The 25,000-nt window shown below is 36.6% G+C and overlaps 2 protein-coding genes across 2 annotated transcripts in view; one reads left to right on the plus strand and one right to left on the minus strand.

Moving 5' to 3' along the window:
• Positions 1-25,000, minus strand: part of LOC136834938 (uncharacterized) — a 564,478-nt gene that overhangs the window by 466,866 nt on the left and 72,612 nt on the right. The window lies entirely within an intron of this gene.
• Positions 19,620-25,000, plus strand: part of fend (forked end) — a 50,912-nt gene continuing 45,531 nt past the window's right edge. Inside the window, exon 1 of the mRNA XM_067097782.1 lies at positions 19,620-19,918. Within this exon, the coding sequence (XP_066953883.1) occupies positions 19,793-19,918 (126 nt within the window). The 5' untranslated portion in view covers positions 19,620-19,792. The remainder of the gene's footprint in view (positions 19,919-25,000) is intronic.

Below are 25,000 nucleotides of genomic sequence, written 5' to 3' on the forward strand. Positions count from 1 at the left end.
GCATATACTTCAACATATGTGTCCGTTATCTGGACTTGTGCTATGCAAATCCATGGAATTTAGTTTCATAACATAATAATAATAATAATAATAATAATAATAATAATAATAATAATAATAATAATAATAATAATAATCCCTCTTCGCCTTCTCCCACACAACACACAAAAAACCTTTCAATAAAAGTGAGAAAACAAGCAAGCATGAGTGCCTCAAGCAAGCAAATACCAGCGAAGTGCAAACACGTCCGGGCAAACAAGACGGGATCCTGAAGCGTTCAACAAACAGCCGACTGATTGACTGAACGATATACTTTGGCGTCTCTTCTCAAAGACAGAAAGCTTTCAATAAAAAAAAGGGGCGAATACCGAATACTTACATGATGAACTCTGAAACCTACACATCAGAGATTGATTACTGTACCTGTGTGCCCAACACTTCGGTTCCTACAGGGAAAGACGAGTACTTGCGTAAATGACATTGAACAGATTCGGGACAAAGGGGATAACCACTACACAAGTCATGAATACCTGTACTTTGACAAATCATGAATACTAACATATTACTTCTTTGGCACGCTGAGTACCTGCACGACAAATCTATTATCTACACGAAGAATAAGAGGAATTTATTTCTGGTGACAGAAATTCATTTCTCGCAATAATGTGGTCCGGATTCCACAATAAGCTGTAGGTCCCGTTGCTAGGTAACCAATTGGTTCTTAGCCACGTAAAACAAATCTAATCCTTCGGGGCAGCCCTAGGAGAGCTGTTAATCAGCTCAGTGGTCTGGTTAAACTAAGATATGCTTAACTTTTTGACAAAAGGAAGATCAAACTGACAAAACACGAAACCTACATGACCATATGATTGCCTACAATGAAGAACATATATCTACGTAGAAGAGCAGTGTTTACATAACAAATCGTGCATGCCAGCATTACAAGACGATATCCCACGCGACGACGAAAAACCCCAGCACGATACATCGTGGATACCTACCTCACAAGATGGGCATCATCATAATCCATGAATATTTACATGACAAGAAATAATATATACCCATCATAAATCGCAGACATTTGTAATGACCTGAATTGCTACATAATAGATATTGGGAATTAAAGACAGACCCTAAATAGAATAACTACGCGACTAATAATTAATACCTTCATGAAAAATACATATTACTAGCTACATGGCAACCGTTGAATACCAACGTTTACGTGAGTGCTTTCGTGCCGCATAATTAATACAAACGTGACAGCCACATCAAACCGACATGACACATAATGCACCCTTCATGACAGAGACTGGATTTACGTGGTGAAAAACTGAACACCAACAAGCTGAATGCAAGTCTCTTGAAGACAGAAGAGGTAAATGATTTAGATCGCTTGATTAACATTGCCATCAACAGGGTTCATATCAAGATACTGACAACAGTGATAGATTAATAGATAAAATTAGTATACCTCTATGTTAACAAATATTATATTATATATATATATGATATATACATATGTATATAAATTACATATACTGTGTATATATATATATATATATATATATATATATATATATATATATATAATATATACACATATATATACACTTTAAGATCCTCAAAACATGTTTCTGGAAGTTACATTAAAAGTAGCCCCTTCTTTTCAGTTAGTACAGAAGTGCTCCACGCCTCACACACCACTCCTAAAATGCTTATAAACATGACTGAGGTGAGTGTCAGAATATCAATGCTGAAACTTACCTTCGGTAAACAAAGAGTAAGGCCTAAAGCATACTTAGATGCACACGCACGCACACGCACACACAAACACACACACACACACTCACACACGCACGCACACTCTCCATTGTTTCTCCGGCCTCACTATAACGCACATTCATAAACATATGCGCGTATACATGTCAATCAGCGTGAAGCTTGCACGTAATAAACCTTTCCTGTAAAAGAAAAATAAATCTTGACGTATGCACGCATTCAAGCACACGCAAACACACACACAAACACGCCGGTTTTCTGCCGTCACTCTGACCAATTCTGACCAACACACACACACACACGCACAAACAAATACACGCAGGCATACAAACCTATCAACCTTAATGCATGCATGGAAACGCACGCAAGCACGCACGCAACAATACACCTCTCCTTAAAAGAGAGCCGGACAAATTACACTGGCTGCCCAGGTAAGATTACAAGGCGGTGAAGTACGAAGGGTTCTCGCCTTAATCAAGACTCGAGTTACACAGGAATGGCATATTTACTAATTAAACATGATTCATGTACCCTCGGTGACGAATGGGGCGTTGGGGGCAGGGGTTCGGGTATAGAGACCTCTCCCATACCCCCATGAAGACCGTCATTAGGGCGTCAACATCTTCGTCATTACAGTCAAAGACATATGGGCTTTTTTTTTTTTTTGTCTTTGTCAATGTTTTTTTTTTATCGCTATTAAGTGAAAGACATTGATGACTGTTTCTTAATTTTTGCTTCATGTCTTTATACCTTCAAAGTCTGTTCGTCGTTATTTTCATCGAAGACAAGAACTTTTTTCTATTTTTTTATTTTTTACTGTTCTTGTTATTGCTGTTGCTTTCTTGTATGCATTCTTTAAGTAATTATTACCGTTCATACCTCTTAAGGCACCTGGTATTTCTTAAATATTTTCTTCGTGTCTTGATTCTACGAAGACATTTCGTCGGAGTGACCACTGGAAAATTAAGTCATATTTTCAGAAATTTTATCACATGTTATTATCCTTAATACCTAATACTGTCAACAGCATATTTTTTTTATATAATTTAACTTTCGCTGTTACTCCTTTCCTTTATCGCTGTCATGAACAGACTTTTTTAATGTTTTTCTTTACGGATTTGTTATTAAAAAATTTCATTCATCATCATCATCACTAATGGCATAATTATTTTTTCTATTCTTTCTTCTTTGTTCTCTAAAATTCCTTTCTCTAGTGTGAATTACTTTTTGAAATACTTTTTAACTCGCATGTATTCTTTTTTAATTTTCGATATAATATAAAAATATTCAAGAAGTCTTGTCAATGAGATTTAATCCTACCGCGGAAGTGAATGAGCTTTGTCAAGGCGCAAACTAATTTCACTTATTCGTAAATCAAATTCAACGAGATTTTGAAGATTAGGGAGATTTTATTCGAACTCAACGTAAATAAGTTTCGTTCCAACTGAAAATCGACTAAGAAGTCAGTGGGATTTATTCCAATTCAATATATTTTTAACTCAAAGAGCTTGAACGGGCCCTGGAGATGGAACTTGACCTTTCAATTATGATTTCTTAAATACTACCTTGCAATAGCTAACAGCCCAAAGCTGGACGCGCTTTCATTTATATTCTCACTGTTAAGCATACCTCTAGAAAACGCAGTTTATACATTATAAATTATAACCATACATACATACATACATACATACATCCGTACGTGCATGGGCGTGCGTGGGCAAGAGCGTGTGTGTAAGATATTAAATTCGAAGACCACACGAAAAACGTCACGTATATTTGAGAATTTATTCATCTTAACATAAACAGAAAAGGAATCTCCAATTTTCCACGACGCATGAATAACATAAAGCGAATTAAAAACTGACAAATAAAATCGTGCAAAGATAAAGATATATATATATATATATATATATATATATATATATATATATATATATATATATATATATATATATATATATATCTCACTGATCTCAAAGCCACACAAGAGTACAAAAGTGCAACAGAAAGAAATTCTTTATAGGTGTTTCTGATGGATTAAGCCAACCCTATGGCAGCACGGGCTCATGCCCAAAAAGAGCGGCAAGTAAGTATGCACATCCACCTAACATTCCCACCCAACCTTTCCTACACACCCAAAAATTATCGTCCGCCAAATGTATGGGGCCAATTAGCACTCATTCGAGGAGGCTGGTGGAAATAACACGGACAAACCCATAAAGTAATTTCCCATAAAGTAATTTCCCTCTGTGATGCCGCACACCAGCAACTGTTACGACCTTAAATATGTCGGTCTTGCGGTTGAGAATTTGAGAATGGGCAGCTGAGAGGTGGGTGGAGAAGGAAGATGTCAAGGAGGATGATGGGAGGAGGAAGAGAAGCAGAATATGAAGAGGAGGAGGAGGAAGAAAGCCGGAACAAGAACAAAGCATACTTGGGGGAGGATGTAGTGGTCATAAGGAAGACAATAAAGGGAGGAGGAATAGTGAGAAAGAATAAGATGAAGTGGGATGAGGAGGATAGTGATTGGCAAGAGGAGGAAAATGTGAGCAGGAGGAGAGAATAAGGAGGAAAAAGTGAGCAGGAGGAGAGAATAAGAAGGAAAAGCTGAGGGCGAAGAGGTGGTGGTGTCAGAAAAAAAAAAGAAAAGACGAAACAAGAGAAGAAGAATACGAGAAGACGAAGAAAAAGCATATGAAGAGGAGGAGGAAAAAAGAAGAAAAAGAACCAGGAGGAGGAGGAGGAGGAGGAGGAGGAGGTGGTGATGGTTAGAAAAAAAAACAGCTTTCGTTCACCTCAAAAATGTCTCTCTCTGTTTAAGTCTCAAACATTTCAAAATTGCCATTCCCTGTATTTTTTTCTTTTTATTATGTCTGGGTTTAAAAGCCATCGTCACCACACACAGCCACAAAAATTTAGCGGTTACAGAGCTTAGATAACAATTAATACCTTACTTATTCTCGGAACACTCACAGGCCAGATATTGTCGCAACTTTCGTTTTCCTAGATTATTATACCATTCAATAAACCAATGCTATCAACATCCATCATCATTATTATTATAGTTATTTGTTGTTGGTGTTGTTATTGTAACCTAATTATCATTTATACAATGTAAATAAAAGCCGTTCTCGCCATGTACCTTGTATAATTAAAATGGCTCATTATTAAAATTCATTTTGATATTATCGTTTTGGTTTTAACGGTCATTATAAAAAAAATCCACTATAAAAAAAACCATGGTCACAGATTATTCTAAAGATAAAAATGAAAGATGGCAAAACTAATAATCCATTATCATTACTATCGGCAAAACTTACAAGCCATTATTATTACCATCATAACTGTCATGCCCAAAAAAAAAAAAAAAAAAAAAAGAATTATCATATCTATCCTACATAACTAAAAGCAAAAACGTTTCCTGGCCTACGTCGAAGTAACCATCTTTCCTTAAAATTAAGCAAGCCCTCCGAGATGACACAAAAAAAAATAACCGAATGACAAACAAGTCCTTTGACCCTCCCGGAATTTCGACAGTCACACACTTCCGGAGGCTGAGGGGGGAAGGCGACGGACCTCCTTGGGGATGGAAGAGGTGAGACTGGGGGGGAAGGGGAGGGGTGAGGGATGAAGGGGGAGGGGGTTGAGAGTGGATTTCAGTCTCCCGACAAACAACGTCGCTAACTTTCTCGCGTCGCCGTCAGGGACCACCGGGAGAACTATAGGAGACATGCTTTTCCAAAGCCTTTTGGGTGGGCCATACTCGCAGGAGGTCTTTTTTTTTTTAGGAGAGCCATTCCCGATTGCTACCTGGGCGATCTTTACCTGGGGAATGATGACGTCAAAGACGGAATTATGATGATGAGTGTGTCACAGTTATATTGTGCTTTGTACTTCAGCGCCCGTGGAGGTCTTAAAGTGTGTATATTTGTCACATACCACTGCTTTTTTTAGTTTTACCCCATTTAAGCCTCACGTAAAAACATGAAAACATTATAAAACACAACTTCCTGACAGGACGAGAAGCAACGACTTTTCCTGCCGCCCCCCCACCCCAAAAATGAATACAAAAATGTGAAATGTAAAGGCAAATAAACATGAAGGGTAAATAAAAAAAAATAAGCAACAAACTCAATCTATAAAATATACTATAAATACTTTTGAATATTATAATACAACGTTGATACACAACACCGGCAAAAAATAAGTGTTAAAGGAAATGGTTTTATGAGACGAAAAATATATTCTTTTCCATATAATAAACAGCGAGTATCCTTGAATTATATAAGGTTTTACGCTAAGACAAAAAATAATATAAATACCATTTAAGTGAATTATAAACGGCATTACAAAACAAAGGGAAGAATTTCAAAAAATTATATGTAGAGAAACTACAACATTATTATTATTATTATTATTATTATTATTATTATTATTATTATTATTATTATTATTATTATTATTATTATTATTATTCAAACACTTATTCAAACATTTAGTGGTGCCAATAATTTAACTTCCAAAGGATGCTTCTACACGTATTACCCATAAGAATAAAAACCATAGGGGAATCATTAAAAATTATATGGATACATATAATACACAAATATACATACATATATATATATATATATAAAATAATATCTCATTAAAGAACCTAAGGTGGCGGTACAATGAGCTTTAAAGAAACACTATGTTCCTTATTAAGCTTACAAGCATCAGCATTTAACTGGTTTGATCTGATTTATTCAGGGTTCTCTGATATCATAACATCATCACTCACCGATTCTGTTTCAAGACTGATTTCGGGGATGTTTTCACATTTCAAGAGTAAATAATATAAAAAAAAAACTTTCAAGAGTAAATAAAATAGTCTCTATGAACCAATACCCAAATGCCAGATGAAAGACCCGAGAACTTTCCAAGAGTTTATGACCACACCTCCCTGTGTCTTTCAAAGGGACTCTAAACATTTCCATGTGGCCCCATCTCGCACGGAGCCCTCGAAATTCGTTACCTGGTCCTCGGAAGCCGACCGACAGGCCTCTCACGGCCTCCACATTTCGGGAGAGGGTCCTAATAGTGTAATAAAAAGGCCTTACTATCTCTATTATGGCTCGGTTTCCGATACCACTACGTCCTCTCCTACAGCGATTAGTGCCCAATGTCATTAACCGAGACAGTCTTCAAATGCTGGGGAAAGGGAGGGGGGCATAGGGGCTGGTATAGGAGTGAGGGGATACAAGAATTGGTGTATAGGAGGGCGGGTGGGTTTACAATTCAGGCGATATCCATTGATCACAGTTTTGAAAATAGGACGTTTAGTCACTTGCTCTGTTCGTAATTCCATTAATGCAACATACACTATTCATGAATGGAATGGAATATAGAGTTTAGGTCAAAGGCCAAGCACTGGGACCTATGAGGTCATTCAGCGCTGGAAAGGAAATTAAGAGTGGGTAAGTTTGAAAAGAGTACCAGGAGGAAAATCTCGTAACTGCACTACGAAATAATTGTTAGTAGAGGTTGGAAAAGAGTTTGGAGGAAAGAGAATATGAACGGAGGTACAGTAATAGGATTTAAAGGGGTTGCAGCTAGGGGCCGAGGGGACGTTGCAAAGACCCTCAAGTAATGCCTACAGTGTACCCCGTGAGTTGCACTGACGGCACTAACCCCTTACGGGAATACACTATTCATGTTTATTATTCTACTTTACTTCAACAATACACGCGGACTTCTTAGCAATTGTACTACCCTATACTGGTTTCTATTTCCATAAAATCATTATTTCGAAAATTAACGTAGAAATCAGTACATATATCATCAAACGTGCATTTACATTGTCAACCGTTGTTTTCATGTCCTCAAAGTAATGGTGACAACTAGAAATATGATTTCATCACCTGTATGAATGTTTAAGATATGTGGCGCACGCCATAAAAGACAGGTGAACACCACAAGCACACGCGCGCACACACACATTAATATATATATAATATATATATATATATATATATATATATATATATATATATATATATATATATATATATATATATATATATATATATATATATTTTACCTCTATATCTTTTATGGCGCTCGCCACATATCTCATACATCTATAAATGCAGTGGAAGATATTTCTAGCTGTCATCATTACATTATGGACAGAAAAACAAGGGTTGATAATATTTAACCGCGTTAAATATAAACATACATAAAAAAACACTACATTTAACAAAAACTTTCAATCAATTGAACCTAAGGGAAAATTTGGTAGCACCATTCCTTCTGGAAAGAACATCGTCTTCCTTGATACAATCATTTAACGAATTTCATACATATAAAACACGCAAATGAAAGCTATTGAGACAATCCCATGCCTTGCCAATTTTTATGTTTACATATATCAAAAATAACACCCAGGCAACAACTAACAGTAACAAACTACTGATAAGGAAAAAACCGCATTGCTCTCAAATAATACATTTAGTAATTTGACGGAAAAATAACATAACATTAACTTCCAGCAAAGAATAAATCTACAAAATTGACAGAAAAACCCTGTTTACAAAGGAAGAAAGCAATAAATAAAAAAATAAGATTTAAATCAGCACTGTGCTCCCTCATTTCTATGCTTACACATTTGTAAAAAACATATAAAAATCAAAAAGAGAATAACACCAACAAAATCAAAAAATAACAAAAAACAACAAAGGTAAAATTATCGACAAGGATGTGGTGAGTCCTCCACCCCCTAATTCGTGAATAAATACACACACACACACACACACACACACACACACACACCCCAGTAGTTCCTGAAGGAGCTGCTCCGGCAGCCCTCAAGGAGTCCCTGTACTTAGGAAGAACGACTAGAATTGTCCCCAGAATCGGAGGGGGGTCTCGGTACGGTGGGGCCATAACACTGCGGGGTCCCCATCAGGGGGGTCCGCATTGTTCGAGTATCATGGGATCAGTAAAGTGTCAAGAATATCTACCTGAAGGAGAGAAGGGGGAGGAAAAGGGAGAAGGAGAAGAACATGTTGAGGATGGGAGGAGGTATAGGCAGGAATCCTTTATGAAGAAAAGAATAAGTATAAGAGAAATTACCTCTAAGCGAAGAAGCATAGGAGAACTGAGAAGGAAATCACCTAAGAAGAGAACAAAGAGCTAAAAAAAAAAAAAGTTTCCTACCGAGATGATACAGAGGAGGAAAATGAGAAGTTTCCTCTGTAAGAGTAGAAAAGAAAGGACACACAATGAGGAAGACAATGTCTAAAACCTTTTGCTCTTGAATGACAAGATGGAAAAATGACCTGATGGGCACATTTTAACATCACATCATCTGCCACCCTTTGCCATTGACGGATGACACATTTCAAGGAGGAAATGGGGGGCTTGGATAAGATGACGATTAGTGACACTTCGGTGAGCGGAGGCTATATAGTACGGGTACCTGGAATGCTCACTTGGAAAACAGCAGCCTTAGTGCATCGAAAAGTAGTATATATCTGTATTACGGTATTTAATAGATATCACTACTAAATAGATAAAATTTCACGAGTAACTTACACACTAATATATATGAATATGAATTATTAATAGCGTAGTAATAGTAATAGTAGTATTAGCGGTAGTATTCTCACTGGCACTGATGGTGAAAAATGCCAACCTCAAAATACCTACTGAAGAAGCACATAAAGAATCTTACAAATCAAAGCCAATGATGCTTTCCCTCAAACTCGCCGATACAATGTCTACAATGTCATAAAAGAAAAGCAATTTGGAAATCACCTACGCCAAAAATATTCGTTCTCTAATCTATAAGTAATTGCGACGGGTGTCAAAATTCCCAACTGAACCCCCCATAACTCACAATCATCGCGCCCAACCATATCGTAACAAATTTCAGTCCCTAATGATTCATACACATGAGAGTCTGTTTCAGAGACAATGGAGACAAATAAATACTTCAGAAAGGCCGGAGACACCCACAGTTTTCTTAATCTATGATCGTTCTACTTTTAAAAGCAAAAGGGACACACGGAGAACCCCTTAAGTAACCACTAGCTCGGCTATAACTCCAGCTTTTACTGCGGGGGTGACCCATAGCCCCCGAGGCCCCTGGGGTGTTCCCGTCCCGGGTCTTCGCCGCAGTCAAGCTGCGGGGTTCCTCTGGGTGTATTGCGGGGTACCTCACTTCCTCCGGAGTTTCGACATTTCCCTCCTCCTTCGACCCATCTCTCATTTATCTAACTCTATCTGCCCCGATCTTACCCATTGGTGCCGGGGATCCCTTTTCCTCTCTTATCTACCTTTTGTCCTTCTCTTATCATTCGACTGTTTCCATACACGAGGATCACTCGCTCTTCTGTCTCTCATTCTTTACACTGTCATTCGTCTGTAGTTTCCGAATGGGTGTTGGAGGGGCGGTCTGTTGTCACACAATATTTTTCTCAATGTCTGGAACAGTTAGTTAGTCCCTATTCTGTTTTCCTCGAGTTGTCTAAATAAACAATTAGCGATGACAGACTCAAACTCAGAAGGTGATGTTTAAGAGCAGGTTTAGTGACTCAATGCCCCTGTCTTGTTATAAAAAAAACCTAAACGTTCATGAAATCTGCAACAAATATAAGCTATCTGGTCAAGTGGGTTTTAGTCTAAATGTGAACCGAATGCCAACAGAATATTAAAAGTAAATGAAGTAACAATGGCCCATAAAAAATGTTACAATAATTTTACAATGAGACCGAGTTGCTTATGCGTCTATAACTAAAGGGAAAAAACCTAAATACATTTACTACTCCATGTTATGTATCCTCTGTTTCGAATAATAACAACAATAATAATTAATAATAGGTGAGGCATTCAGTTTTCTAGGGTGCTCTAAAAAGTACGAGACGATCTTCAGAGAGTCTAAGGAAACCAAGGGAGAAAAATGATTAAGCTTCGTATACTCCTGACTCCTCTTGGCTTTTCGGGTTGCACCATCACACTAAACGCTCAAAGACTGCTGCAAGTTTCGTCACAAAGATTTTCGGTATGTAGGTGGCTGGACCCAAGACATTAACGAAGAAATGTTGTCAAACTGGATAGAATATAAAAGTTGGTGCCCATTAAATAACAGGATAATAACTTTTCTCATTTACTTATTGCACAGTTTTGTATGAATTTGTATGAAATATTTACTATGTACCTGTAAACAAACTGTAGCGATTTAATTCATAGTGTATAGCTTTATTACGTGTACAGAAAATTTGTATAGAAAGTTTTACAAGGTAGGTGTTATAAAAACATCTATAAATGGAAGCCGTCTGCTGGAAACTGTGCCGTGGTCAATCAAGTACTGATAAAAAAAAAAAAAAAAAACAGCGGCCAGAAAAGGAGAATATCCGGTGGCAGATGCAGAAACTTACGGAAAAATTACTTGGCAGCCTAGATTGAATGCGCAGGTACGATCAGATGAACAACGGAAATACCAATCCTGAAACAGGACCTTTTCTTTTTTTTTTTTTTTTTTTTTACTTTTGATAGATTTCTTTGGCATTGCAAGGTTCGCGCTTGCTTTTATGCTTGCGAATACTAAAGGGTAGAAGTTCAGATGTGTGTGTGTGTGTGTGTGTGTGTGTGTGTGTTATAAAAGTAAAGCAATTCATACATACAAATATATATATATATATGATATTTTTTACTTATATATATATATATATATATATATATATATATATATATATATATATATATATATATATATAATAATATAAGTGTGTGAGTGTGTGCGTGTGTATAGGTTTTATATAATTATACACTAAACCATTAATCACTTAAACGTAACAAAAATAAAAATCTCAAAAACTCATTTAAGCAAAGAGCAAACTAACGCCAACAAACTGGTTCACGGCTGTTTCAGATCACGGCAGCAGGTGACTTATCTATCATAAAATTTGAAAAAGTAACAGAAGTGCAGCCGCTTGTCCTCCAGCCAGCCAGCCTGCCTGCCTGCCTGCCTGCCTGCTTGCTTGCCTGCGCGCCTACACAAACGCCGACAAACGCACAAACGACAGAGTCCCGGCCGTCGCTCTTAATCTATTTCAGCCCCGAAATGACCATTCATCCCAATAGATGCGTGAACATGGGGCCATTGTCGCGGAAGAACACAGTGTCCGCTGCCCGAGAATAATCGGGGCCTATTGTCCGACATGTCATCTCCCGCCGGAAGCGGCTGACGGGGACCCATGGGGGACAGACAACTCACGAAGGGAACTTTGAGGATCCACTGAGGAGAAGGGAAAGAGAGCTCTGAAGGGGGCAGAGTAGACTACCTGAAGGGAAACTGATAGAGGATTAAATGGAAACTGAAAGATGATTGAGGGGAAACTAAAGGACTGAAGGGGAACTGAAAAATGACAGAAGTGAAACTGAGGGACTCAAGGGAAACTGAAAAATGACTAAAGGGAAACTGAAAAATGACTGAAGGGAAACTGTAAAATGCATGAAGGGAAACCGTAAAATGACCGAAGGGATACCGAAAGATTACTGAAGGGAAACTGTAAAAGGACTGAAGGGAAACTGTAAAATGACTGAAGGGAAACTGAAAAAGGACTGAAGAGAAATGAAAAGGATTGATGGGAAACTGAAAAAGGACTGAAGAGAAACTGAAAAATGACTGAAGGGAAACTGAAGAAGGACTGAAAGGAAATTGAAAAATGACTGAAGGGAAACTGAAGAAGGACTGAAAGGAAATTGAGAAAGGACTGAAGGGAAACTGAGAAAGGACTGAAGGGAAACAGAGAAACGACTGAAGAGAAACTGAAAAAGGACTGAAGGGAAACTGAAAAATGACTGAAGGAAAACTGATGGAGGACTGAAGGGAAACCGAACAAGGACCGAAGGGAAACCGAACAAGGACTGAAGGGAAGTTGATACCCCCTTACAGATAAAACTCGATTTCGCTTCGCCGATCGTGTCCAAGTAACATCAGCGGCGCCATAAAGAACTTACTTAATAATAAATCACCAGGCTGCGATGGTCTCCCCGCAGAGGCTTTCAAGTTCTGCCACCCAGTAATTTACATTTGCTTGCTGCATTATACCATGACTGCATAATTCAACAAATTCTCCCAAATCCCTGGTTTTACTTCACCTAATGCCATTATTATTGTCCCTTTTATTTCAGAGTACCCGTTAATTCGGCCTTTTTAGCGAGTTGTACCTGTGTGCTGTATCTGTAAATTGTGGTCTCAGGCTGGAATAATGTGTATCATTATTATTATGTTCCCCAAGCTTCCTAAGTTGGTATCTCTGAGTCTGGGCTTGGGCTGCAACCTGCCTCCTGAGGATCTGAACCCCTTTCCAAATTATTTCTTCCTCTTCCTTCTTTCTTCTTCTTCTTCTTCTTAGCAATGTTTGAATATGATAATTCAACCTTAGTATCCAAGTGTAATCTATATTCTTTTATTAAATTCTATTTTTGTTCTGAATTGTGCCTGCCTCTATACTCGTAAATGTTCTTGTGGTGAAATTATTATTATTATTATTATTATTATTATTATTATTATTATTATTATTATTATTATTATAATATATATATATATATATATATATATATATATATATAAATATATATATATATATATATATATATATATATATATATATATATATATATATATATATATATATATATATTTATTATATATATAATATATATATATATATATATATATATATATATATATATATATACAATTTTAAGAGTAAGTAGCAGAGAGCTACTTAGCATATAAAAGATTCAAGATACATTTTCTCATTCTGCAACTTACTTTCAATGTAACATGAGCTTTAGCTTGAGAAAGCAAACATCAGCGTAACAGTGAGCTGTCAGCTTACGTAAGTAAACGTCAAAGTGATAGTGAGTTTTCCGCACTCGTATAGGCATACCTCAGGGTAATATTCTGCTTTAAAATTTGATTGAATTGCAAACCACAAAACGTTTAAATTCCCTCAATACATTTAAATTCCCTCAATACATTTAAATTCCCTCAATACATTTAAAAGTCTGTCAACCATAACGAAATACTCGGTTATAATGCATTGTTTTTTGTTTTTTTTTTTGGGGGGGGACCTGTAAAATAATGTCGTGTGTAATCGATTTGTCTTCAGAATTAAAACTTTTCAAGTACATTGCGACGTAGTAAAGATCTAAAAGCAACATTGGTATTTTTACTTCTTGTGGCATTATCTTCTTAAACTGCCTTTATTTATGTGCTAATGCCCTCTGTTTACTCCGTTTATTAATTCATTAATTGGGCAATCTGCTCCGTGGCAGCTTGCTTTACAAATCAAAGGACTAAGATTTATTGCAGATACAGTTTTTCACTTTGAAAAATAATTAATATTTTATAATAATTAACCAAAATCATCATAACTCAACGCGTCACAAGTTGAAATAGTAAAAATAGTAAAAAAAAAAAAATGTAAAAATCGTAAAAAAAAAATTACAAAAATGCTCAAGAGTATTGTAAAATTTTCACAAAAGGGGGAAGACGGACTTTCAATATAAACAGAATCCACACTCGCCCGGATTTTCATAACCAGACAATCTAACGGGACCAAAACCTCCAACTTAAAATAGGTAAACAGAGAACGACAAAAACTTTTAATTCTTCCCGTTCCTTTTGTCAGGTGAGTTCAGATGTTGGAGGGAGGAGGAAAAGAACCTACTGTATTAGGACGCTCAAAAGATCCTACAAGCACAATATCTGGCTCAGATTAAAAGCGGGGAGAAGGGACGGACATCTGAGGTTGGGTAGGACACAAACAAGGGCCAAGAAGCTCCCAAAACCTCTTAACTGTTCTTGCGACAATAATGACTAGGTATTACGCTTTTGCCATCATGCGTCATTTGTCGTTCATTCAGAACCCAAGAAAGAAATTTGCGCTTTAAACTTAAAAAAAAAAAATTATGAAATAATAAGTTTTTTTTGGTTCAACTGACATTTAATTTCCAGGATCCTGGAATATGCTGAGCGATATATGGCAACAGCGTTTTCCATCGGCTGGCAGCTGCCGCCAGTGGGGCTTCCAATGGCGGTGTCCAGTCCTATACGGCCTCCTTCAAAACAGTCCCTCCTGGAATCCTTTTCTCCTCTGCTCACAAACGCGAACAGGAGTCCTTTGATCTTGGATTTCATTGTCATTAAATAAGCAGAAGCCTTGGCGTTGAAAGTTCACGAATTCTGATTCCAGATTGTAATTGTTTCTTCTTGATAACGAAAAGCCGTTCCTTTAAATCGGATATGTGATTCCATAGTCTTTTGAAGTGACTCTAGCCTGACATTTTTTACTCGTTAAATTCCAATTTCACCAATAGCATGATTTAATTCCAGTGTGTTCCTTTTCATTTTTCTTCTATTCCACTATGGGTATCATTCCTTGATTTCAATTTGTCACTGAACACTTACACAATACGATTTCAGTTTGACGCAAAATGTTATTTCCTTCAAAAGTAAAAACAGACACAAACTTAAATAACTAGAACCTTTCCGCAGCCTGATACCGTGATTACAGTTTGCCTGTAATAAATATTTCTCAAGGTAAAAAAAAAAAATTATTAAACCTTCCTTCAGATTCACTGAATTATTGCAAAGTTCCAAATTTCAACTCCGGTTTTGTATTGCATTCAGTACTGAAAAATATTCATTTCAACTATTATTATTATTATTATTATTATTATTATTATTATTATTATTATTATTATTATTATTAGCAGTAATAGTAGCATTACTACAAGTAGCAGTGGACAAACTTTTTACAGAGCAAAATAAAAGACCATCAAATCCACACAATAGGACGGCCATATGTGAAAAAGAATGGAAAAAAAAATTACCCGAGGCAAAGACGACAAAGAGAGGAATAGAAATTAATATATACAATACATTAAACAATAAATAAAGGTTCAATGCTATTATTAGGAGAACTCGGCTTATCATTACTTTGCCGATTTTCTGGAATCCCAGTATTCCAAGTCCAATAATAACATTAATAGAATTTTATTGATTATTTTTATTCAATAAGTTTAACCTCCCTATAATTCATAATCATAGTATTCGAAGTCCAAAACTAACATTTATGGAAGTTCACTGAATATTTATCTAATAAATTTTACCTTCCAATAATTCTCAACATTAGATGAAACCCATTATTTGCCCTCTGTTCTACATACGAATTTTAATCAATTAGTAAAACCGGTATTTGAACACAAATGCAAATTATCTCAGACCTTGTTCTAATTTGATAACAGCTATAATACATGTATATTAAACTCAAGAGAGAGAGAGAGAGACAGAGAGAGAGAGAAATCAATTTACATAAGAAAACTCCTATTTGCATTTTTGCAAATTTAATACTTCGGGATAACTCAATCAAGTTGATAGTCATCGTGGCGTAGGTCTGATATAATTATCCATCCTCTGCTGTGCCATCAGAGCCTGTGCGGAATACTACTCATGAAGAAATAACACACCGAGCCGGGGCCGAAATCACCCCAATCAGGAAATAATAAGGAGCAAAAAGTTGTTCCCCTTCCCGTTCTATTATGAGCAAGAAAACGCGTTCCTAAAACCAGAGGAGCTGGCTGGCTTCTTTCAATAAGCTAAATTGAAGAAGTGAATTAATTTTTTTTCCTTTTTATTCTCTTTCATGAAAGGTCTCGAAGTGAACTCATTATGGTCAAGTAATAAATTCCGAGTAAATCTGAATAATTCTACATAATACATGATGGCCCTGTCTCTCTGCCCAAGCATAATTTTAAATGTTTTGCAAATAAACTGCTCTCTCTCTCTCTCTCTCTCTCTCTCTCTCTCAGTATAATTTGAAATGTTTTGCAAATAACACGCGCTCGCTCTCTATCTCTCTCAGTATAATTTTAAATGTTTTGCAAATAACATGCTCTCTCTCTCTCTCTCTCTCTCTCTCTGTATAATTTTAAATGTTTTGCAAATTTTAAATGTTTTGCAAATAACATGCTCTCTCTCTCTCTCTCTTCTCTCTCTCTCTCTCTCTCTCAGTATAATTCTAACATGCTTTGTAAACACCATGCTCCCACCCCTTACTCTCTCTCTCTCTCTCTCTCTCTCTCTCTCTCTCTCTCTCTCTCTCTCTCTCTCTCACCAAATATGATCTTACATGTTCTGCAAATAGCAGGCTCGCTCTCTCTTTCCTTCTCTCTTTCTCCAGGACTGGGCTCGGCTCCCAATTGATTTTTACGTCGAGAAGAAAATTACAAATAACTACCTTACAACTCTCCAGTGCTCAGAACTCGTCTCACCAACTCCTGCGAACCTTCCATCCCAAAGGATCCCCATTACATTTAAGCAAGCAGATGAAATTAGGAATCCCCCGACTGCACGGGACGGTGACTGATCCTTCATCTCGACTGCAAAAGTCTGGAACTCTCTTCCAGATTCTGTTTTCCCCGATTTGTATAACCTCCCATCTTTATGGAGGTATTTAAATCGTACTTTTTTTTCCAATTCACTCATTTAACTTTTTGCTTCGGATCTAGGCTACATAAAGACACTGGGCTGCTAATCCAACCGGCATCTGTATATACATTCATGAAGAGCTCAATTAATTATTATTATTATTATTATTATTATTATTATTATTATTATTATTATTATTATTATTATTTTTCACAAAAATCTCATAATAGCATGAGTCACTAAAATGGTGAAGAAATCCACAGTAGCGTAGATGTAAATATATATATTTTATAAATATATGAATATTTCTGAAATATATATTTACATCTACATTGCTGTAGATTTTATCACCCTTATTATTATTATTATTATTATTATTATTATTATTATTATTATTATTATTATTATTATTATTATTATTATTATTATTATTATTATTATTATTATTACAACTGCTAAATTCGTTCCTGTTGTTACTGCTATTATAACTTTATAATCACAGACACACAAGAAACAATTTGCCAACTAATCGACTCACGTCCTAAAGACATAAACATTCTCTCCCTGTGACAAACGGAAAGAGAGGGGGAGGGAGAGAGAGAGAGAGAGAGGGGGGGGGAGGGAAATTACGTCTCTCTAATCGTCGATAAAACAAAAAGGAATTCCTGTTCATGTCTCGTCATGCGGTCGATGATTACTCTAATAAATCCACTCTCTCTCTCTCTCTCTCTCTCTCTCTCTCTCTCTCTCTCTCTCTCTCTCTCTCTCTCTCTCTCAAATATACATATGATATGCGACAAACGTTGATGATAGCTTTCTCTATCATAGGTTAACTTGACAAACTTTCAAGCTCTCTCTCTCTCTCTCTCTCATAGGACAAACTTCACCCTAAGTCTCCCCTACCTCCATACTTCCTATGTCATGCAAAATTTCAGTGACAACGTCAAGTATTTCAAGGCACACTTTCTGTTTTTTCTTAAATCTCTCTCTCTCTCTCTCTCTCTCTCTCTCTCTCTCTCTCTCTCTCTCTCTCTCTCTCTCTCTCTCTCTCTCTCTCACCTAATCGCCAAAATAGTCATTATAAATCAGTTCACAGAATATCTGCCAAGCTTTATTATTCAACATTTTATCATTATAACATCTTGAAAATATTAACTTTTTAATTCTTAGCCACTCTCTCTCTCTCTCTCTCTCTAAGTTTTCCAGTCTTCATTAACTTCAAATTATTTAACAGAAACTCTGATTATCTCAGCCACTCGACTCTCTCTCTCTCTCTCTCTCTCTCTCTCTCTCTCTCTCTCTCTCTCTCTCTCTCTCTCTCTCTCTCTCTCTCTCTAAGTTTTCCAGTCTTCATTAACTTCAAATTATTTAACAGAAACTCTGATTATCTCAGCCACTCGACTCTCTCTCTCTCTCTCTCTCTCTCTCTCTCTCTCTCTCTCTCTCTCTCTCTCTCTAGATCTTAATCCATACCGGGCAATTACCGCCGTATATAATTATAAGTCTTTAGGAAGTTATTGAGGTTAATGCTGTGGTCACCGAGATTGCGATTATGCCATTCCATTTATTTAGGAGGACGTGCGATGGTCCCTCTGCGGTATTCTTGCTTACCGAACGAAATGGCTCTCATCATTTCCTTTTTCTTTCATCTCATTCGTTTTTCCACAAAAAAAAAAAAAAATAAAAATAAAAAAATAAAAATAATACCATTACCATTATGGTTTCGGCCGTTCGTAGCGCTTTAATTTCGGTCGGATGGAAGGAAGGAGGAGGAGGAGGAGGAGGAGGAGGGGGGGAGGAAGGCAGTGGTACAGAAAGACATTAAAAAAAGAAAAAAAAAGCTTAGCCGGGCAATCACTCGGCGGTTCCTTTTCATTTCTTTTGGCGGTGCTCGGCCGAGGTCCGCTTCGGGAACGTTTCAAGTCAAGCAGCAGCTACCAGCGAAATGTTTAATATACCAATAATTGCCACTGAGGGATAAGTATTATGACATTGATACCAACTCCGGTAGCGATATTTTTCTCAGAGATAAAGGACCGCTTGGCAACTTAATTCCTTCCCAAAAGGTGCCCCGGGGCCAGCATGGGAGCCCGCGCGCCAGTTGCTGCAGAGTCATGAAAATAGTCGCCGATTATCTCGTCTCCTTCCAGCGTATCCTGAAATCCCGATGAGAGATAATACCCTGACAGTATTCAAATAATTATTAGTAATAACAAACTGATTATTCTATTGCCGGTTACTTGAAAGATTCGGAACCGTCGAGCGAAAAACTCCAAGCGATTCGGAAATCGCTCACTGGCATCTCGCAGCATCAAAATGGTCTGAGAAGTGAGAAGCCGCCCACTAAGCCAGTCCTAGCTTGGCCTCTGTAGTGAGTGAACGTACGCTCTCGCACTCCTCCCGCCCGGAGAGTGAACTTATCATCTCCTGAAAGTTCGAAGGCCTTAATCCTCTCCTCCTCTGTGGTAACTGTGTGGAGTCATCCGGGGCTCTTTGCGACGCCACTCCGCCAGAGGGAAAATGATGGAAGCAACGAGGCACCTGTTCTGGACGCTGTCGGTCGTAGTGGTGGGGACTTCGTGTTTTGCGATGGATATTCAATCCGCGCTCAAAATGGCACAGTGTCGCGCCCACTGCCTGGATAAGGTGAGTTGTTTCTTTCTGGGCTTGCGCTGGTTTGTCAGCTCTCAAACGAAGAATTCCCTTGAAAAAAGTTTCAAAACTCCCTAAGCTAATCAGACGGCGCCCGGCGGGGCACGTCCGTAGTAACCTTGATCTTGGAGGCGGCATGGCCAATACCACGGGCATGGCATTGACCGCCGTGCATTTAATGAATTCAATGCCGATTATAATTGCACGGACCCTGGCTCTGCATTTCCTTTTTCCTTTTTTATATTTTGAGGTCCAATGAATCGTTCAGTTCATATATAACCGTTGTAGGTGTTATTATTCCTGGCTAGGTTACAGTCATCCCAACTGCATCATATAATGACTACGGAATGCCGGTAAATCCGACGATTTACAAAGGAAGCTGTTGCGAACCATTTCTGAAATATCACCAATTAAACTAACAGAAATTAGTGGGTGGATCCACCATGAAATAATTATCTACAGCTAGGACGCTGAAAGATATAAATTAAGATGCATGGTTTTGCATAAATTAAGGACAGGTCGACCGTAGATACATTGAGATTTCATCCTGAATCATCAATTATCAATTACTTCAACAATTTTAAACTTTTAAAAGAACTTCTTAAAAAGAATCGAGTTTTGGATATTATGATAAGAAATTTCATTGAGAATTACGTAAGATGTAAATTGAAATTCTTGGCCTAGCCTTTGTGTCAAAAAAATCTTTAAACGTACTAAAAAAAAATAACATACTGCTATTAATTACTAATATGCAACATCACTCCAGATGTCCCAATCTAACGCCAAAATAATGAAACTGACAGATAAGTTTCTGATCGTCCTGACATTAACGGGAATAAAAACAGTAAACTTGATCACAAAGGAGACAAGCAGCCGTTGAACAGGCATATCCCAACTACCAACTCTATTTGGTGTCTTTAACTCGCTAAATTGAATCACTTTGTCCACACAGCATGTTACCGAGAGTGACAAAATGACTGATGGATTCGGCGTTACTACAACTCTGGCGATCGTCGCTGAAAATTTGCTTAAATGATTTACAAGCACGCAGGAGACAAAATGTATTCGTAAATGCATTTGTGGTATGCACAACTTTTCGTGATGATTAATACTGCTGAGAGTGAGTTTAAGTGTGGACGCGAAAATATTCAAGAATAACCCCCCCCCCATCAGTTTTTTAATTGACTATGTAAATGTAAATCAGTGACTTGAAGGAAGCAACATAAAGTGTGCTGAAATTCTGAGATAACACAATCTCCAATTATATAAAGGCGTGAAAGTCAGCTTTAGCCATTCCTTATCAATAACTTGTTTGTTTTTACAAATAGTTTAATGCAGCCATACTAAAGACATGCCATTGCCATAAACTGGTTAAAGTACAGTACCAAAGACTAGTATTCGCATATATTTTTCAATACCCTTAATGTCCACATCCAAGCTAATGTAATGTTTATAAAAGGTAAGTGGCTATATGTTTGGAAAGCTGTAAAGTGCAAAAAAAAAAAAAAATCAAAATATCGTTCTGCTAAAAATGCTCTTCTTTCGAAATAAGAAAAAATTAACTAAATTTTGAGAAGCTTGGTTTGGATAAACAATAATTTGCGGGGCGATTAAAATAGAAAGTGGGACAAAATGATTCTCGTGATAAACCTGGTTCGACTTATTCCGATATGTAAATTTCATAAAAGCATCTACCGTTTTAACTTCTTAAAAACTATTTTCATACCTTTACAGCAACAAATGCTCAAAAAGAAGATACACTTAGTGCGCACACAGTCATGACGTAGCCAAGTAAACACACGAATAAATTCGGGAACTAAATAATGCGGCAAAAACATCCTTTGCAGTCCAAATTTCATTACTTAATCACACCGAAGTGTGAAATGAAAATATCAGAAGATGAATCTCCTGTAGCCTTCCATATTCAGCTACCTCACCTATATGTCAAACCTATCCAAAAGCAAATCTAGTGCAAGATAAAAAAAAAAAATCTTATATCAAGTCTTATCTGACAGGCAAATGCGTCAGTGTGAAATTTCTATCATATTCTGCTGTAGACAGTGAAATAAAATTATGTAGAACCTAACGTTTCTGACTTTCATGAGAATATGGCAACGATGGTACCAATAAACGCAAAGCCGGAAGCTAGGTTAGGTCGGATCGTTTTGAATAGGCTGCCTTACTCATCCATGAATACACCCAACAATTTACCTTACTCAACAATGAATATAAAGTAAAATTTATAATTTTCACATTAATTACTCTATGAAAACCGCTACTATGATGATATTATTCAAAGAGCCTACTTTAAGTGTGATTTCTGTTGGCCTTATTTCAGCCAAATCAACAATAGGTACTTTTTAGTTTTCTGTAAAAGAATACTATTGGGATGGCTTTTTGTCTGTCCGTCCGCCATCAGATCTTAAAAACTACTGAGGCTAGCGGGCTACAAATTGGTTATGTTGATCATCCAACCTCCAATCATCAAACATACCAAGTTGCAGCCCTCTAGCCTCAGTAATTTTTATTTTATTTTATTTAACAATGGCCACCACCGGGCCGTGGCTGAACGTTTTATGGGTCGCGGCTGAGTTTCATGGGCGTGGCTGAGAGTTTCATACAACATTACACGCTGTACAGAAAACTTGATTGAGCCTTAGAAACTTCGGCGCATTTTTAGTTTATATTTAATAGGCTTCCGTGTAGGAGGATCGTTAACAGCGACAGGACTGACATTTCATTCGTCCTTGTATATGCAATAATCGTGTCACGTTACCATCACAAAAGACTGCTTTGCGTGTAAAGTCCGTGTGTGAATACTGGTTACCAATGCTTTCAATTTCTCATGCACATATTTCAATTTGAATGCTTGTCACCAACATGAAGAATACCACATAAACGCGTATTCAGGTGTGTGGACATGAGTTACCGGTACCAGGAACAACATGCAAGTACTTGTATGTATGCACGTGAATTCACTAACCAGTAAATTATAGCCACTACGTTTTGATTCGTTTATTTGCGTTAATCGAAAAGGAATGTAGCCTACGGGAATGTTATATACTGCATCGTCCCTGCGAAAGGAACACATGCTATTAAACCTAATGGAAGCCATGCCATAATACTATGACAGACTGATTGACTTTTTTTTTTTATGTCAGTCTGATTTTGCTTCTCACCAAGCTGCCACTGAAATCAAGAGAATGTTTATTGTCGAGTCAACAATTTGTCTCATCAATTCAAAAATACCTTGAAAGTATGATGCAAGCAAAATTCATGAGGTTCCTCGCAAAGGGAAATTTTCAATAATAAAATGATACAGATTAATGATTTAACGTGTTACGAGGTTTTCAGAGACTGATGTAGACAATACTTTCAAGATGGAAAATATTTTCAAGTTTCAAGATTATGAAAGCAACATGGCGGGGTTTTCACAAATGCAAGTCGTCCAAAGATTTAAGGCTAAAAAATAATTTGTTTTGAAGTTCTAAATATGAATGCTACCTGAAAATTTGATAATGGGTAACAATATTCAAGTAAAAATATTACTTAATTCCTTAAAGAACATACCACCTACTGCTTTAAAATCGTGAAATACAAGGAGTTTTGGATTCTTATACGCAAATCCCATGTAAAAAGTTTTGAAAAAATTAGTACCAAGATAGCTGAATTTATTACTTATATTAGTTATTTTTTCTGATTATTACAAGGTACTATAGAAATTATCCAGTTCATGGCAGTTTTGAACCCCCAAAAATAGACAGAAAGGAATTAAGCAACTTAACGTATACCTCAAAAATATAGGATTTTTACTGTTTTAAATATCAGAGGTTTTAAGGTTGCACCGTAGCCCCGTATGTTATAAAATAAATACATATAGTAATCATGATTATCAAACTAACAAGACCACCAACATCACGAACAAAGAAAATCGCAGAATTAATAATAATAATAATAATAATAATAATAATAATAATAATAATAATAACAATAATAAATAATAATAAATTGGGATTAAAGGGAGTGATGATATTTCCACTAATCAAGACCTAACAAATGTTATCAAATCGGAATATAACTTTGTAATTCTATACAACTTTAAAAGAAATTTGTTTGAATTGTAGGAGAGATTGTCGAAGGATAATTTAACCAAAGATACACAAAGTCGATTTCTCATTATAAGCTGAATTATTCAGATTTCACTATGCTTCAACCTACTTTTAGCAAAATAAAATAAACGTAATAGTCTATTCACAATAACGCCATTACGTTTACTACACATCAGACGTCTGGCAGCCCACACCGCAAAGCTCCTGAATGTAAACAGTTAAAAACAGTGATGCGTTCTATCTATTCCTTCCTTTAATTTCCTGCCTAAAAGAATAAAATATGATGACGAACCTGGCATACGGCAAATTTCAGTTTTTTCAATGGTAATGAACATAATAAAGTATGCCTTATTAAAACTTTTGACCTTAAAGTTTTCAATATTTTAAGTTCGTAGTTAATTGTCATTTATATTTATGAAAAAATCTCTCATTTACTACATGTAGCGGGCTTACTCTTGAATTGCAATGTAGATTTTGGCCATAATTCCCTCTACCATAATTTCGTGTGGATTCCCTTTTACATGCAAGTAATATTCTCTCTCTCTCTCTCTCTCTCTCTCTCTCTCTCTCTCTCGCAGGAAGTTGAATCACGAAAATAAAAATGTACCATATGCATGTTTTATATGCTTTTGACCCTTAATACATTATTTTTAATATCATTATTATTAACAACGAAGAAGACACATGAAAGAAAATTATTTTTAACTTATTATTATTATTATTATTATTATTATTATTATTATTATTATTATTATTATTATTATTACATGAGAAGGAGAACTAAGAGCCCTAATAATAATAATAATAATAATCTCTCTCTCTCTCTCTCTCTCTCTCTCTCTCTCTCTCTCTCTCTCTCTCTCTCTCTCTCTCTCTCTCTCTCTCTCTCTGAAAATATTTGACATTTGTATTATTGTCAGGAGTTCCTAAAGGCCCTTAGTTTTGTCAGATACAGGCACGACTAATA

The sequence above is a fragment of the Macrobrachium rosenbergii genome, chromosome 54 (assembly GCF_040412425.1).
Source record: "Macrobrachium rosenbergii isolate ZJJX-2024 chromosome 54, ASM4041242v1, whole genome shotgun sequence".
NCBI lineage: Eukaryota > Metazoa > Arthropoda > Malacostraca > Decapoda > Palaemonidae > Macrobrachium > Macrobrachium rosenbergii.